Source organism: Seriola dumerili, unplaced genomic scaffold (assembly GCF_002260705.1).
Source record: "Seriola dumerili isolate Sdu_G_001 unplaced genomic scaffold, Sdu_1.0 BDQW01001888.1, whole genome shotgun sequence".
Taxonomy (NCBI): Eukaryota; Metazoa; Chordata; class Actinopteri; order Carangiformes; family Carangidae; genus Seriola; species Seriola dumerili.
In genome coordinates this window covers 183,489-200,291 of record NW_019176143.1, presented here as the reverse complement: position 1 = coordinate 200,291, position 16,803 = coordinate 183,489, and the positions used below count along the sequence as shown (strand labels likewise).

The 16,803-nt window shown below is 41.5% G+C and overlaps 1 protein-coding gene across 1 annotated transcript in view; it reads left to right on the top strand.

Moving 5' to 3' along the window:
* The window catches only part of LOC111239102 (Down syndrome cell adhesion molecule homolog), a 98,264-nt gene that overhangs the window by 80,229 nt on the left and 1,232 nt on the right, over positions 1-16,803 (top strand). Inside the window, exons 19-34 of the mRNA XM_022768893.1 lie at positions 482-628; positions 1,664-1,819; positions 2,032-2,165; positions 2,391-2,544; positions 2,909-3,026; positions 3,160-3,326; positions 4,070-4,168; positions 5,272-5,460; positions 5,767-6,057; positions 7,809-7,985; positions 8,497-8,527; positions 8,773-8,888; positions 9,061-9,210; positions 11,096-11,296; positions 11,756-12,058; positions 16,681-16,758. Of these exons, the coding sequence (XP_022624614.1) occupies positions 482-628; positions 1,664-1,819; positions 2,032-2,165; positions 2,391-2,544; positions 2,909-3,026; positions 3,160-3,326; positions 4,070-4,168; positions 5,272-5,460; positions 5,767-6,057; positions 7,809-7,985; positions 8,497-8,527; positions 8,773-8,888; positions 9,061-9,210; positions 11,096-11,296; positions 11,756-12,058; positions 16,681-16,758 (2,511 nt within the window). The remainder of the gene's footprint in view (positions 1-481; positions 629-1,663; positions 1,820-2,031; positions 2,166-2,390; positions 2,545-2,908; positions 3,027-3,159; positions 3,327-4,069; positions 4,169-5,271; positions 5,461-5,766; positions 6,058-7,808; positions 7,986-8,496; positions 8,528-8,772; positions 8,889-9,060; positions 9,211-11,095; positions 11,297-11,755; positions 12,059-16,680; positions 16,759-16,803) is intronic.

Here is a 16,803-nt window from a genome sequence, read left to right as displayed (position 1 = left end):
CAGCACTATCATGCCTAATCAGTAGTTGTGTGTCTCTAAAAAACACTATCGTTTAGTCATAACAAAATAATAAATGTAATTGTTTTTTTGTTGTTTTGTTTTTTATAATTTCTTCAATTAAATTCAACTGCTTTGTGAAAATGCTGGATTTTTTCAAACAAACTCATTCAATACTGTTAGTATGTGGTGTAGTAACTGTAATGATCTTTTACATTTGATAACATGAATATATCTAGTTTGTAGAATGTTTTCACTTACAGTAATCATTATGGAGTTTAAGAATGCAGTTGTCATCACTTATAAAGTATTACGCAACTAATACATTCAAATCAGTGTAACTGATATTTTATTGTTCACATACTGTATCTAAACTAAGGTTCCTGGGTACTCAGAAAATTGTCTACATGAAGGTACTTGGCCTGTTCGTTGCTTGTACTGTCCCTCAAAAAGCCTCCATTAAGCCTCCATGTGTCCCTGCTAGTGCCATCTCGGCCTCCTGAAAATGTCCTGGCTGTGGCCAAGTCTCCAGAGGTCATCTCACTGTCCTGGATGCCGCTTCCCAGAGAGGCTCTCAATGGAAACCTGCAGGGCTACAGAGTCATCTACTGGGCCAACCTGCCCGATGGAGGTATTAACATCCACACATCCAAACGCTGATGTGATTTATCAATCGGTGCAGTTTATTTGCCAATTAAGCCAATACATAAAGTCACCTGATTTGCCTTTCATCCTGTCTTTGTTTTTCATTGCTATTGCTTGTTCTTATGGTTCATCCACTAGGGGAGGCTGTGGTATTGTCATACTGTAATTTGCTGTTGTATGTTGCAGAGGTGGAATTTGAGTAATTCATGTGTTGTGGGTGTGTGTGTTTTTTTGTTTTTATTTTTACTTTATGTAATGTTTTTCAGAATTTTTAGATGTAAGCAGTTATTTCTTAATAAATCACCAACAGCAGCTGACCTTAGTAAGGCACGGTTGTTGTTCAGTCACTACTCAGTACTGTATATTTCACCCATCCTATCTGACAGTGTGATTTTCAAATGCAAATTATGTACTGATTAACATACTTTGATAATAATCTTATGATTTATATACACCATTTGTGCCAAATTACGGTATGAGATGATTCTTTTTCTAATGCTGACCAACAATAGGTATACAAAGTCTGCATTGCACAGAGGGAGTATTTGTGGTTGTTGTGTTTTTCCCTTGAATGTATACCATGCTTTATAGCAGCGATCTAGCCTGCAGTCTGGCTGGTCTCCATCAATAATTCACAATGCAATAACTCCAGCCAGGCCCACTGCCTCAGCTCTGAGTGACAGGACATAAGAAGGATGGAGGATGGAGGCGAGGAGAACAAAAATTCGAGCAAAAATGAAAAGTAGAACCCTGTAATACCCGTCTTATTGCAGTGAAACACAATATTAAGTAGACGAGTGCTCGGCATACATTATCTATTCTGTACAATCAGGAGATTTTGGCTGAATTTCTCAGAAAACCAGAGTAAAACTTTAGCTTTCATCACAGGGGAACTAGTGTTTTCATAACTTTGCGATGCTGCATGAACTGTTGTTGGTATTAGTGTTCATAATCATCACCATAGGCTGCACTGTTACAATGTGTATCATTTTTGCATTTTATGTCTCTCCTCTTGTGTCAGAACTGGGAGAGATCAGAAATGTGACCACTAATCAGCCGTCTCTGGAGCTGGACGGGTTGGAGAAGTACACCAACTACAGCATCCAGGTCTTAGCCTTCACCAACGCTGGAGATGGTGTCCGCAGCGAACAGATCTACGTGCGCACAAAAGAGGATGGTAAGAGAAACTTCACCAGATATAAGAAATCATTGCAATTTAGTTGCCACTGAAAGATACTGAATTAAAACTGTACACTAAAGTCAAGGGTGCATGGTGCTGCTGCATTTTTTAATTGACGTTTTTCTTCCCATACATACAACATACTGCATACTCTATAGTATGTTTATCTGGCCCCCTCCTGAACCCTGGTGTGTTTTCTTGTTCCTTAGTTCCTGGTCCTCCAGCAGGGGTGAAGGCTGCAGCCTCCAGCAGCTCAGTGGTGTTTGTCTCCTGGCTGCCTCCGCTCAAACTCAACGGCATCATCAGGAAATACATCGTCTTCTGCTCTAACCTGCATCCGATGGTAATAGCATTTGTATACCACAAGATCGTCAGCGTTTTATTTTTTCTAATCTCCTACTCAGTTTCTCAGAGCCGGTCCAGGGATTGTGATGCTTAATAACATTAATATTAAAACATGGTAAACTCGCACTATTTAAGGTTAATATCTATAATGGTGCATTTATGCACTCTGGACAAAGTTACTTCCCAATGATACATTAATCTCTCCCCTCTCTCCACTTTACAGGTGATGAGCGAGTTTGAGGCCTCTCCAGATGCATATTTCTACAGGATCCCAAACTTGGCTCGGAACAGACAGTACAGTATCTGGGTGGTGGCTGTGACTGCTGCTGGTCATGGCAACAACAGTGAGAAAATTACAGTGGAGCCTTTGGCCAAAGGTATATCATCATGAATAAGCTTGGTTAACAATGTCCTTTCGTACTTATTTATATTCACATTGTTTTCCTGCAGTTCAGCATTAAAAGCATAATTAATAAGACAGAAGCATTGGATATTGTATTTGATTTGAGATAAATAAACCCGCAAAATTGCGGACACAATATGGAGGACACCTTTTTAGGCAACTAAAAAATGTCAAGGATATATCTGATACACTGATGCATGAGGCATATTTTTCCAAGGAGACGTTTAAATGGATTTGTAATCATGTGTCTTATTTTGACAACAAAAGTATCATCATCTATGCAGACCACGTAATAAGTCACGTGCTTGTGGGGTTTTGTGTGTCTGTGTTGTCTTTAGCTCCAGCAAGGATTCTGACCTTCAATGGGACAGTCACCACTCCCTGGATGAAAGATATTGTTTTACCATGCAAGGCTGTCGGAGACCCTCCCCCTACCATCAAGTGGCTCAAGGGAAAGTAAGTTACACACAAAGACACAAGCATTACTGGTCAGCGCAGATAGGATATCACACTTCCAGGGATACTGTGAAAACTCATTTTGTTTTTTTACCTGCAGAAATGTCTCAACTTCTTTTCTCTTTTTCTCCAGCACTAATGGGACTCCTACCCCTGTCCTGGTGGATGGTCGTCGGAGTGTCCATGGCAACGGCAGCTTCATCATCCGCACAGTGAAAGCAGAGGATTCTGGCAACTACAGCTGTGTGGCCAGCAACAACTGGGGGTCTGATGAGATCACACTTAACCTGCAGGTCCAAGGCAAGTCGTCAGAGTAGTAAAGATACTACACTGTGATGCAGAACACAAAACAAGACTCAAATATCTCATATTGCTCCCATAGCTTTTAACCTACAGTATATAATGATCAAATAATAAAACTCAATTTAGGAAAAACTGCTAAAGAGTAATGATGTTGTGGAGAGTTAAAGGATAAGTCTGATATAGTTTTTTGTTTCTTATTTAGCATAACTCCCTGAAGAGACCAAACCAACAACTGACCTTACCTTACACATTCTGTTTATGCTGCTGAGGCCTGATACATTTTCTGCCTCCATGGAAGAAAACTTCATTGTGGTCCAAAAACTATTTAAAAACACTTGAAAAGCTGCAATGGTTCACTGGGCGATGTATTACTTCATCACAATGCGCACAGTCAGGTTAACACAAATTATTCAGTATTTGTGCTTTGTAGCTGAACAGCTCCTAGGTTATATAATGCACGGCCCTGATGTGTTTCATCAGCAGATGCTGTATAGGTTTTTTGATATCTTTCTTGGCTACCAGACCTCTTAAGCACAACAGAACATGCACCATTCTTTTCCTGTAGCTGCCAAAAGTTTGTGTAAAAAGAAAAGCTCAGCCAAGAATGTGGTCTGAGTGTCCCAAAAGTTGTGCTATATTGCTCTTACAGATTGAAGTTTGATTCTTGACTCGGAGACCGAGGCAATTTAACACAAATATTAACCGTGCAATGAAATTTTTGTTTGACCTCATATCCACAGTTCCTCCTGACCAGCCACGCCTCACAGTTACCAAGACTACCACCACATCAATCACTTTGTCATGGATACCTGGAGACAACGGTGGGAGCTCCATCAGAGGTGAGTGTGACAGAAACACACACACACACACACACATACACACATACACACACACACACACACACACACACATGCACATACAACAAATACATTTGAGACAGCACAGTGGACAGTTTCATCCCAGCTGCTGGTACACATGTACAAATATGCTTCAACTACACACATTATAGAAACAATCACCTCCCCTCAGCTACCTGTGATAACCAATGTCACACCCTCCTTCACTCTGGTCTAACATCCCTGTTCTTGTTCCTGTTTCTCATTATCTGCTGGTAAGGCTGAATACCCGAGTCCTGAAGGGTAGATTAAAAAGCAGCAGGGAAGATTAGGTCTGTTTAAGTGGAAGATTAAAGCGCTCCATCTTAAAGAAAGCACAATCACAGTGAGACTATTTGTGGTGATTTATCATTGCTTCTAATCATGGAGCTCCTGTCTTCAGAGTTGTAGTCACTATAAAAGCTGTCCATGATAGCTTCTCTGTGATATTTGTTTTGCTCTCCTGCTCACAGAGTCATCCATCACCAAAATGCACAGACACCTCAGCTCACAGTTGTATATTTTTAGCCAGGCTTGCGGCGTGTTTTGGGAATGGCAATGTTGGTCGGTCTGTGTGTCCGTCCTCAGACTGTCACCCCAACACTTTTGTCCGGATAACTATCGGATTAACTGCCATGAAATTCAGCACAAACACTCATGGTGCCCAGAGGATGAACCTTAATGATGTTAATGATGTTAATCATCTCTGGCTTTTCATTTAGTACCACCAACTTTCAAAGTGTTGCTTACTTACTAACTAAAACTAAAGACTGTAATCCTGTTAGCAGCTGTAAAAGATTATGAAAGATTTCCATGAGATAGATATCTACTGTTCAGCTAAAGTTTTATGAAAGGCTTGTGCAAGCATTTACCAAATTGTTCAGTAAACATTTAGGCATCATTACCTTGATTAATGGAGTTAAGGTGATGTGAGAAGTCTATGTTGTGCTTTCCTATTATTTAGCTCCAAGTCAGATTAAATAAATTCCCCTCATAATTACCACTAAACTGCTTTATTTAGACATCAGAATCAATTCTTCTCTCCTTCCTCACTCTTCTCCTCCCAGGTTACATCCTGCAGTACTCAGAAGACAACAGTGAGCAGTGGGGCAGTTTCCCTATCAGCCCTAGTGAGCGTTCATACCGTCTGGAGAACCTCAAGTGCGGTACCTGGTACAAATTCACTCTGACGGCCCAGAATGCAGTGGGGCCAGGGCGCATCAGTGAGATAATTGAAGCTAAGACCCATGGGAAAGGTAAGGAGTGTCACATTAAAGAACTACATTGTGAGTTCTGAGTCTTACAGTAAAGTCATGTTCCCATACCTATATCACAGTTTTTTTTTTACACAATTTCATTTCCATTGATCCAAAAAACTCATACCCCCGAAACTCTAAAACACTCAAAATATAGAAAAAATTTGGGTAAAATTTCAATTCACAGTCATTTTACTTGTGTTGAACTGTAAAGATGATCATGTTGGTTGACTTTGAAAGTTTGTGCCAAACTTGTGACATTTTGCTGAGTTTCTAGCTTTATTCCTCTGTCTACCTTCTCCTCAGAACCCCAGTTTGCCAAAGAACATGAACTCTTCACCAGCATCAACTCCACAAGAGCCAGACTCAACCTGGTTGGCTGGAACAACGGCGGCTGTCCAATCACCTCCTTCATACTGGAGTACAGAGCAGTAGACTCGGCCACCTGGACCACAGCCCAGCGCACATCGCTGACCAAGAGCTACATCCTGTACGACTTGCAGGAGGCGACCTGGTACGAACTGCAGATGAAGGTCACCAACAGCGCTGGCTCAGCAGAAAAGAGGATCACCTTTGCTACTCTCAATGCTGACGGAAGTGAGTTTGGATTAAACAGTTTGCCTGATATCGAGGATCAAGGGATCAGGATAGAATAGTAAAATCAGTAGTGAGTCATACTGACATTGATTATGTAATAAGACATACCTCCAAACTGAAAATGTAGCCAAACATGTCAGTGTATTTAGTTTACAGATAACATAAGATGGAATAGGACATAAGTGTAAAGACCAGTGACAAGGGTTTGGAGGCCAGCCTTGTTTCTAATTCTTTTTATGTTCTTTGATATCAGATCTTAGTAAAAGAAAGTTTTCCCGTTGCTATTAACAATAGCATCATTACATCAAAAGTTTAATAATTTTGCACCCTCTACTGCAACTGTTTGGTACTACAGTGTTTCAGCATCAAACACCATTCCACAGTTCTGCCTACAGTACAGTATGTGCTTTAAGATAATTTGTGAATCATACTGTTTTGTCAGCCTTTTTGTCAGCCTTTGAACAAACTGACAGGTATCCTGAGTTGAGTATGAAAACTGGGACGGTCTTCAGATTCTCCACAGGCCGTGGTGTAGCTTTATCTGCCACAGGCTACAGCTCGTGTCAGTCATACACAAAGGAAATGTATAAGCTCTAAAGAAGGATAGGACGTGGTGAGAGCTCTGTGGTGCACTCCAGACTATTCATTAATTTTCTTTGAAGGGGTTTTGCTGAGACGTGTAAGCTGCCTGTCAGGGTGTTATGTGAGTGGATGTGCTTTTGCATGTGCGTGTGCGTGTGCGTGTGTGTGTGCGTGTGTGTGTGTGTGTGTGTGTGTGCGCTATGCTATTGTCAGTTTGACAGTGGTTCTATAGCTCAGCTCAGCTGCAGAGCGGTAGCCCAGGAGACTAACAGCACATATTCAGTCTCCAACAAACCTGGTGCCCCAACCTCGATCATCTACAGGCTTTTCTAATCTGACCAAGGAGAAAAACATATTTAACGGTGAATTTAAGGAAAGGGCAGGCATCAGGGAACTTCCCCAAATTTCAAAGCAGTTACAGAATCTATTCCTCTTGACAACATTATAATCAACAAAGCAGAGTTGGGTTTGTTTGTTTATCTGTCTATGTGGCATGTGTTGGCCCCCTCTGCGATGCACCCAGTGTGTATTCAGGACTGCTGTGACCCTGTTCACACACACACAAACACACACACACACACACACACACACACACACACACACGCACGCACGCACGCACGCACGCACACACACACACACACACACACACACACACACATAAACTGTATATATGTAATGAAGGACCTAAACCTCCTGCCTGCTCTCTCTAATGTGTTCTCAACAGTCAGAATTGCTCTTTAAATAGTAAGAATCAATTGGAAATGTTTTCAGTTTACAAAAATTGCAGAGAAGTCTGCACATAAAAAGCATGCATGCAGAAAATATATACATTCAAAGTTTAACTGCTAAACATTTTCCATCCCCATAATCCTTGACTGTGTTGCATAAAAAATATTTTTCTTCCACCCTTTACTTGAAGAAAACATTGTTTTTCAACATGGTGTTGCACAGTATTATTTGAAAATGAGCAGAGTAGTGTGGCTCTGAACAAATGTTTATGTGAAACATTACAAAGAAAAGAGGATGTCATACCTCATCTAGCAATTAGACTAAGACTAAAGGGTGAGTCAAGTAGCAACACTTCAGATGAATATTCAGATGAGGCTCCTTGGTGTCTGATCATTCATTCCTCATACCGCAAATGTCTGAATGTGTTTATTCCCTTCAAGGTACCATCCCTCCTCTGCTGAAAACAGGAGACCCCATTTCAGACAACATGTCAGGCAGTGGAGGTCTGAAGATGGTGGTGACCATCACCTCTATTCTCGTGGTAGCCGTATTGGTCTTTATTATGCTTATGGTGCTAAAGAGGAGACGGAGGGAGCAGAGGCTCAAGAGACTCAGAGGTGAGTTTTATTTTGTACATACTGGGTCTATTGAAGACCAAACTAACTTCATCTGATTAAAAAAATGCTCCAGAGGTTCAGCCATATCTGGTTTTCATGTATTTTGTACATATCATTAAAGATGAATACATACTGTATGCACACATTGTAACACACCTACACACATTCAGTCTATAAGCCTAATGTGCAAACATGCCCGCTAACACACCCACAAGCACACATGCAAAAGAAAAGCAATACAGTGAGTGTGTCATGTAATTTAAATCTTTTGATGTTCGTGTTTAACCATGTTTAACCAAATCTGAGGTTAAACGTTGCTTTTGAATTTAAGAAACTTCAGTTTGTGTCCTTTGGTCAAACACCTCCAAGTTCACATTTCTAACACTCAACATGCTTTCACTGCCTTTTTCTAAGCAGAGTTGTCAGTGATTGTACTGTAGTTCCACTGCTGCAACTTATGAACCAGGACAGTACTATTATGGTATTAACTACCTCTTTGCTGACTTCACAGATGCCAAAAGCCTGGCAGAAATGCTGATGAGGTATGTATGCTTAATTTTAATTTATGCTTGCTGCTTTCCTTTAAGCAGCGGACATAAATCACAAAGTAGCCCAGAGTTACAGCACCTATCAGTAAAAATCAAATATATTGCACACAGGATATGCTGTCCCTCTTGCCTACTTACAGCTCCTTATCAACTTAAATGGAATTGAATTAGCATTTCTGCGACACAATGCAAAATCACGAAGCTGAAAAGTAATGAATTTTTCTCATTAATCCCCTCAGTAAGAACACACGAACGCCAGACACAGTGAACAAGCAGCAGCAGACGTTAAGAATGCACATCGACATCCCCAGAGCCCAGCTACTCATCGAGGAGAGGGACACCATGGAGACAATCGGTGAGATACTCAAAATGAGATCTTGTGCTTATTGTTCACCATATGCATTAGTGCTTACGGCTGAAATAATTGTTTTCTTCAATCTAGTTTCTTTTGTTGTTTCTTCCCTTCCATCTTTTCCTGACTTACGTCATTCTGCTTCTTTCTGCTTTCCTACTTTTCTGTCTCACAGATGACAGGTCCACCGTGCTGTTGACAGACAATGACTTTGGGGAGACAAATAAGCAAAAATCCTCCACAGTGACCCACACAGTCCACTACCAGTCTCTGTCCCAGGCCACTGGGCCACTGGTGGACGTGTCCGATGCCAGGCCTGGAACCAGTGAGTCCCACCACCGTCAGTGCTCAACATTTATTTCCTTCACTACTAATATTGCTAACATACTGCTAGTTCGATGTTACTAATAATAACATCCTGTTGAAACCGTGTTTTGTTTTTGTTCAGTTACTCTGCAGTCATGAATCTTGCATTGTTAATTTTCCTCTTGAGTCGGTGTAGTTATATTCTCATGGATGACATAAAAATGACATAAAATAGTATAGTAATAGCATTCCATTGGACATTTATCTGAATTACATGCAAGGCAAATGGCCTTTCCACCTTGTCTTAGCTTAACCATAGACTGCCATCACGCAGTATGTGAGCCGCCTTCCAGAAGTGAGATTACAAAGACCCAGCAGCTGCACTGCAGAGCAACCTCTGGGCTTCTGGCTCCACTGAAGCAGAACTGATGAAGAGTAGTGATCTCCCTGCCTCTTCTTGACATGTCCTCACCTGATTGCCCTGCTCCAACTGGCCAGTTGGGCCTTAGTGCACACATGCCGACTTGGACACGTACTGTACACTCAGATTTGTGAAATCACTGAAATCATTTTTGTGCAGGCTGATTTTTGTGCAAATATTGGATAACAGGTCAGGGTATATGTGCCACAGACACACAGCACAGTCTAATATAATATAATATATACAGGATCATGAAATGCACAGAACAATCACACACCTTGCATACACAAACACAGACACACGCCTTACCACACATCACAATCACACACACACACACACACACACACACACACACACAGAGGCATGCATTCACACACAAGAAGGCAGTCATGTGATTGGTTCATTTAACCTGGCCAGTGGGGCATGGACTCAATTTGCTGACTCAGCCCTTTTTTTTCTCCCTGCTGTTGGCCAAACACCTCCATCATTTCATCCCTCCATCCCTGCTGATGGAATTACTGTCTGACCTACTACAATTACCAGCACTATTCTTCTCTGTACAGATCTAATCCAGGCTGTTTCTAAAGGGTCTCGTTCTGATTTGGCCCAGCGGTGCATACAGCAGCAGCCTGTCTGGGTCAGGCTGAATATGATACCATTTATATGTCTGTGTAGAGACAGTTGGAGTTTGAGATTGATGATAATGTTACTGCATAGAGCGGCGAGATGATAATGTGCAGCGTTCACAGAGAGGGTAAAAGTAGGAGAGTTGTACCACAACACAGCTGGAATCACAGACTTTGTCCCCTTCTTCTCCTACAGATCATGTAGTTTTGGGTCATTGATGAGCCAAATCAACAGCTGTTAGCAGTGTCATCTTTTTCTCACTGTATGGATGATCCAAAATAAAGTCAATAGTTAACTTAAAGCAGAGAATGAGGAAGTTCCTAAATTGGTCTGTGTCTATCAAAAAATTAGATCACAGCTGCTGGAGGCAAATTTGTCCCTGTGGGTTTGAATTTGTTTGTTTGTTTGATGCCATCACTAAAGACTTCATTTTCTATTCTGTACAATGTTGACATTGAATTATGACAAAGTAATTTGGAAGTGATATATTCTCGAGAGAGACTTACACAGTTCTCATAACAGACAAATTTGAAAGAATGCAATTTATATTATAATATCCAATTCCATATACACATTGACGCCTTCATTAAACACTGATGTATGCTTGTGAATGATATACAGATTTACTGTTTTATTCAAACTAATAATGTTTATTTATTCACAGAATAGAAGCTCTCTGACTTGAATGAGTTCAGATCTAAATATTTAGATCTATCTGAATTTTACAAATGTAAAAATTTCTCAAGTGCTTTTTAATGTTGTGTCGCATGGTTTTGACTCAAACTTATGAAGCAAAAATAGATGTTCTGTTTATTTCCTCTCTTCACAAACAACTTACCCCCTCTCTCCTCACTAGATCCCACTGCCAGACGCACTGCCAAAGCTGGTCCTGCCGCAGCACGGAGCCGCTACGCCAGCCAGTGGACCCTGAACCGGCCACACCCCACCAGCTCGTCACACACCCTGACCACTGACTGGAGACTCCCCACACCACGCGCCACTGGATCTGTGGACAAGGAGAGCGACAGCTACAGCGTCAGCCCCTCACAGGATACAGGTAGAGTAGAGCGGGGAGGAGGGTGAGCATCACACCTAACCAGCAACAACATGGACTCACAGCCTCTTTTTAAATTAGGTTAGAAAGTTGTTGGGGAGGAATGTGACAGAAATCATGTCGCCTTTGTGAGATTGTCAAGTGTGAAGGCTACATGACTTGCGAATTGGATTTTATACAGTCCAACACATTTTTGGCTGAAGTTTTTTAATTTGAAAGTGCAACTTTGGGGCGTAACCTTGGCTGAAGTTTCCAGGATGTGAATCCAACTTAAACCTGCACCATATCGATCATTGTACTGTATTAAATAAAATGAAAACACCCCAAAAACCACTGAACAACACTACATAGTAAATAAAACCGAATTTTTCCGGCACTTTAAAACATCTAGTGCTGCACTTTATGCAGTATTTCTACAACAACAATAAAACCTATTTCTCACACTGTGTAACTTGTCATCAGATCGGGCACGGAGCAGCATGGTATCAACAGAGAGTGCGTCCTCCACCTACGAGGAGCTGGCCAGAGCCTATGAGCACGCAAAGATGGAAGAGCAGCTCCGCCACGCCAAGTTCACCATCACTGAGTGCTTCATCTCTGACACCTCATCCGAGCAGATGACAGCAGGGACCAACGACTACACCGACAGCCTGACTTCCAGCACGCCATCTGAGTCGGGCATCTGCCGCTTTACCGCTTCACCGCCCAAACCTCAGGATGTCAGCCGGGTCATGAACATGGCCGTGCCCAAGGCACACAGACCTGGTGAGAAAGTGCAGTTTACTACACAAATTATATGCACAACCCATTCAATCTTGTGTTTTACCTGCAAACGTTCAAGACCTCATCCCTAACTTCCCATCACAAAACGAAATCTTCTGTAGCTTCTAGTTTAGGGTCAACATCATTTCATCATTTGTTTTCTTTTTTTCAACATGTCACTCAGTTTGTAAGAAACTAGATGGTGTCACTTTTTATCAGTTTGTTGTCTGTAAAAGCCCCTCAATTAACTCCCAAAAATGACATTGTTGATGGTTGGTCAAGTTCAACTTTGATCATCTTTCAGTCCTGGGGTCCTGTATCCTGATAACCTTCAGACTGCTGCTACACGCATTATAGTCTCATTAGATCATTGTATAGTACATTAGACTCTGTAGAAGTGTTTACAGCTTTTTTTTATCGGTCTTCAGTGGGACTTGCTCCAAGTTTTTCTCCAACCTTTAGAGCCTTAACACACTAAACAAGCCCCTCACACATCAGGAACAAGGATTAAGAGATGCAGTTTCTCTAATAGGACCACAGGGACGCCTTTTATTGTAAGAATACAGAAAACTTTTTCGCTGGTAAGTTATGTCATTTTTTACACACTACATGGAGGCTCATAGATTACATCTGCAGTTTGAGGAAACTTGCTGTGCTGTGCTCTCTCCTCTCAGGTTGTAGTCTTACCTTACCTGACCCTTTGCTCCGCCGAGTAGCCCCGCAGATCAATTACGAGGCCTGACAGAGCAAGCCGACTTTCTGCTGACCACACACAGAAGCACACTCATTTAAAAAGACACCCTTCTCCCTGACACATGTACACACCACACCCATCACTCCATCTCCTGCCATGTAATACTGTGTCTGGGGCCACTGATAATGAGCGTTGTTGGAGGTGTCCTGTCCTAGCACCAGAAATGTAGGTGTGTGTGTGTGTGTGTGTGTGTGTGTGTGCGCGCGCGCACGTATGCTGTCTCAGGATCCTCCATTTGACCAGACAGGAGTTGAGGAAATCAGATCGGCTTCTTAAGTTTCGGGCCTCATTACGTTTTGAACGTTTGTGCACAGGACAGCAGACTCATATCACCAGTTCACCAAGGAGAGAGGGCAACTAAAGGCTATCTGTAAACCCAACCTGAAGCTATTGTCACTCAGTACAAAACAACACTTTACTGCCACAGTGGAGACGGTTCAGTGTAATACCAGCCTCTTAGCCTTTCAGGCATTACTGAGTGTGAGACTGGTGTGGTGTCTGTTACAGTTGCATTGCCTCTACAGTTCCCTGGTAGGTTGTTGACTATTTGTAAAGAGTTGTGTTTTGACATTGTGCAAAACAAATATTACGCGCTCACATAAAAAGTGTGGTTTAAGCAAGAAAATTGGAAGTACATTTCTTATATCATCAGTGACTGAGACCAAGTCAAGTGTATGATATATTTTCATTAGAGTATTAGCGTTTTCAGCTTTTTTTTGTGTCAAACATTGTATATTTCAGCTGACTCTACAGTCAATGGACTGTGAAATGATAAGCACAAGGCTTTCTGAGAGGCATACAGTTACACAAACCTGCAGCAAGTCTTGCAATTAGTAAGTATTCAGACACAACGAGGAACAGTTGGATTTACACATATTATTTAAATCACAGGATCTTAAGGGCTTAAAGGATAATAAGCTGTTATAAATTGCTGCTCTAGCCAGTCTTCATCCTTATTATCAGAGTTTGTTTCCACATATGAAAAGGTCGTCTGTTACACTCTATACACTACAGACTAGATGGCCAAAAGTATGAGGAAACACAAATATTACACCCTTATGTGATGGTTGAACAACTCATTTCAAAACCATGAACATTGGTGTGCCACATAGGAAAGCTTCCCAAAGGCATTGGAAGCAAGCTGCAGGGATTCACCTCCATTCACAAGAGCATCAGTGAGGTGGACCACTGACGTTGGGTGATAGTTGCAGCTTATCCCAAAGACGTCAGATGAGGTTGAGGTCAGGGCACTGTCACAGTATGTAGCATTAAAGCAGCATTAACTGCACTGTTAACACAACACTGACATATCACCAAGTTTTTATGTGTCATCAAACAGCTGCCTGTTTACAACATTAGCATGAATTTGGAGTTCAACCAAGTCCTGAAGAAAATATCTGGCAGCATTCCCAGACCAAAAGTAAAAAAAAATATGTGGACAATGGGAGTACCCTCTGTGTTTTCCGTACAGTGTCACAACAGAGTTACGACTATCAATCAATAAATCGCTTTTCACCTTCGTAATATTTAGTAAAAAACTTCTCTCCAAACTTGTAAATTCTAAGTAGAGCGTATTACAGTATCAGTCTGTTGAAACTCAGACCCAGTGCAGAGGCCACTTTGACTGACAGCTGGTGAATGACCCAGCTTCAACCCCATCTCTGTCTCTATTACATCTGACTGACCTGAGCTGACCTCACCGGTCCATCGCAAAGATTGAAGGCGGACGGACAGCTTCTCACTCATCTCTCTCTCTCTCCTTTCACCCTCTCATATCATTTCATGTGACCTGCCTCACCTAACAGAGCTGTTTAGAGAGTAACACTTTATTTATTTGGGCTTTTCTTCTTAGGTGCCCTATAAAAGCAAATCTATTGGGCCCCATCTCCCATTACAGTGTGTTCCTCAGCACATATTAACACATAAACCTTTACATCGGTGCTGGTAATTACAGAGCTACAGGCAGCAGTTGGCTTATAAAAGGCCTGTAAATAAATAGGGTGTGTGTGTGTGTGTGTGTGTGTGTGTGTGTGTGTGTGTGTGTGTGTGTGTGTGTGTGTGTGTGTGTGTGTGTCGTGTGGTGCTGTGTGTGTGTGTATGTGTCCCTGAGTGACATACACAATATACATCCGAAAATATTAAAACATCACTGTTCACAACAGTGTGGACTGTGTTGAAGATGCAACAGACAGTTACACAGATTAATGGCTTGGCAGAGTTGCTGTTGTATTCTGGTCCCATTACTGTACGATCTGCAATTTACAGGCTAATGAATTTTCAAACTACATTTCTAATGAGCTCCCACAGAACCACTTAAATCTATATTTAATTCAATTAACACTCCTAGCCATTCATCATCTTTGCTGGCACTAATAGGGCTTATTATAAAACACAGTAAATTATTCATTCTCCCCATGAACCCAGAAATCCATTCTCTAAGGTCACACGGTGGACAGAATCTGCAGAAACAGCCTTGTCTTTACTGACATTAACTCTGAGTGGCTGGTTGTGAAAGTAAGCGTGTGTGTGTGTCTACATACAGTATATACTTGTGCACGTGTTGGCTGTGTACATGTGAGTGTGTTGGCACGTGGGGGAGAGAACATGTGTTGAAAGGTGATTTCAGCAATGAATCGTACACCTGTAAACGACTGTTGATCTCTGGTCCTCTGAGAGATGAATGTGAGGATGAATGTTCAGCATTCGCTAAACAATACAGACTCCAGTGCAGCCTACTGGATCTGGCAACCAGAGTCCCTCCCTCTTATCTAACACCTCAGACAATTACTAAAAGATTGAAGAGGCAGCTTTTAATCCTGGTTTATCACTCAGTTAAAGTATTAACCGCTGTGCTGTTTTCACCTCTTCTTCACAGAGTTTAGAGAGAGGGTTTAAGAATTGCCAAATGCAGGAACTAATTTATGTAGTATATTCAGAATGGGCTGGTGTAGTGGAGACATTGTCCATCATTCAGCTTCATCCCAGTAAGAAAAAATAAATCAAATCATTGCATCAGGCCCTGACAATGATAGCAAAGATAACATTGTAATATTCAGCTTCCTATTACATTATGTTCTGCACATTTTTTCCCAGCAGCAGCTATTAATTCAAATAGATTCACACTTGGAGAAGATTGGTATTACATAAAATAATAGTTATGTTAGTCATAATCCCAGAAGGGCCTGAGGTGAGCAAATACAGCAATGCAAATGTGAGTTAAATATGGATTTTTAGCTCTCTATGCAGTTAATTTAAACAGAGGAGGAGGAATGATGGATTCTGTGGAGACAAGTCAAAACTTTGACCTCTTGAGAGCATGTACGGTGGCGATCCCAGGGAACTGCTACACTGTCCCTGGGGACAGGCTGGAGACTATAAAGTGAATATCATCATCATTTGAACCAATTTGCATTATTTTCAAGGTCTTGTCATGCAAAATACGTTTTACAGTCAAAGTATATGTTGTTTGTGTGTTATTTATTGTGAAGGTTATTATTTTACAGGATTTCAGATAATATATATCTTCAGATAATTCTTCAAATGTCACTGTGAACTACAAATTTTCATTCAGACAGGAAAGCCACAACATTATTCCTTGTTTTTAAGAAATAATGCACTCTTAAAATGCAGCTGACCATAAATTAAAGCTGCACTAATCAATGTTCTTTATATCAACAATGGATCAAATGACTATGTGTAATGTTAACGGAGACACGTATAGTGATGAACCCAAAGAAAATTATGACCTGACTCTATTCATCTCAGCTTCACAGGACATTTGAGTGTCTTTCCAACAACATGTATGGAGATACAATGTAATTTAACCAAACCTTAATTGTCACCTGCTTCTCTCCTGTGTCTTCCCTCCCAGGGGGAGAGCTGGTCCACTTGCCGCCTTACCTCCGTATGGACTTCCTGTTGAACCGTGGTGTGCCACTTGCAGCCCGAGGTGGAGGAGTCAGCAGCAGCAGTGGCAGCAGCAGCAGTGGAGGGG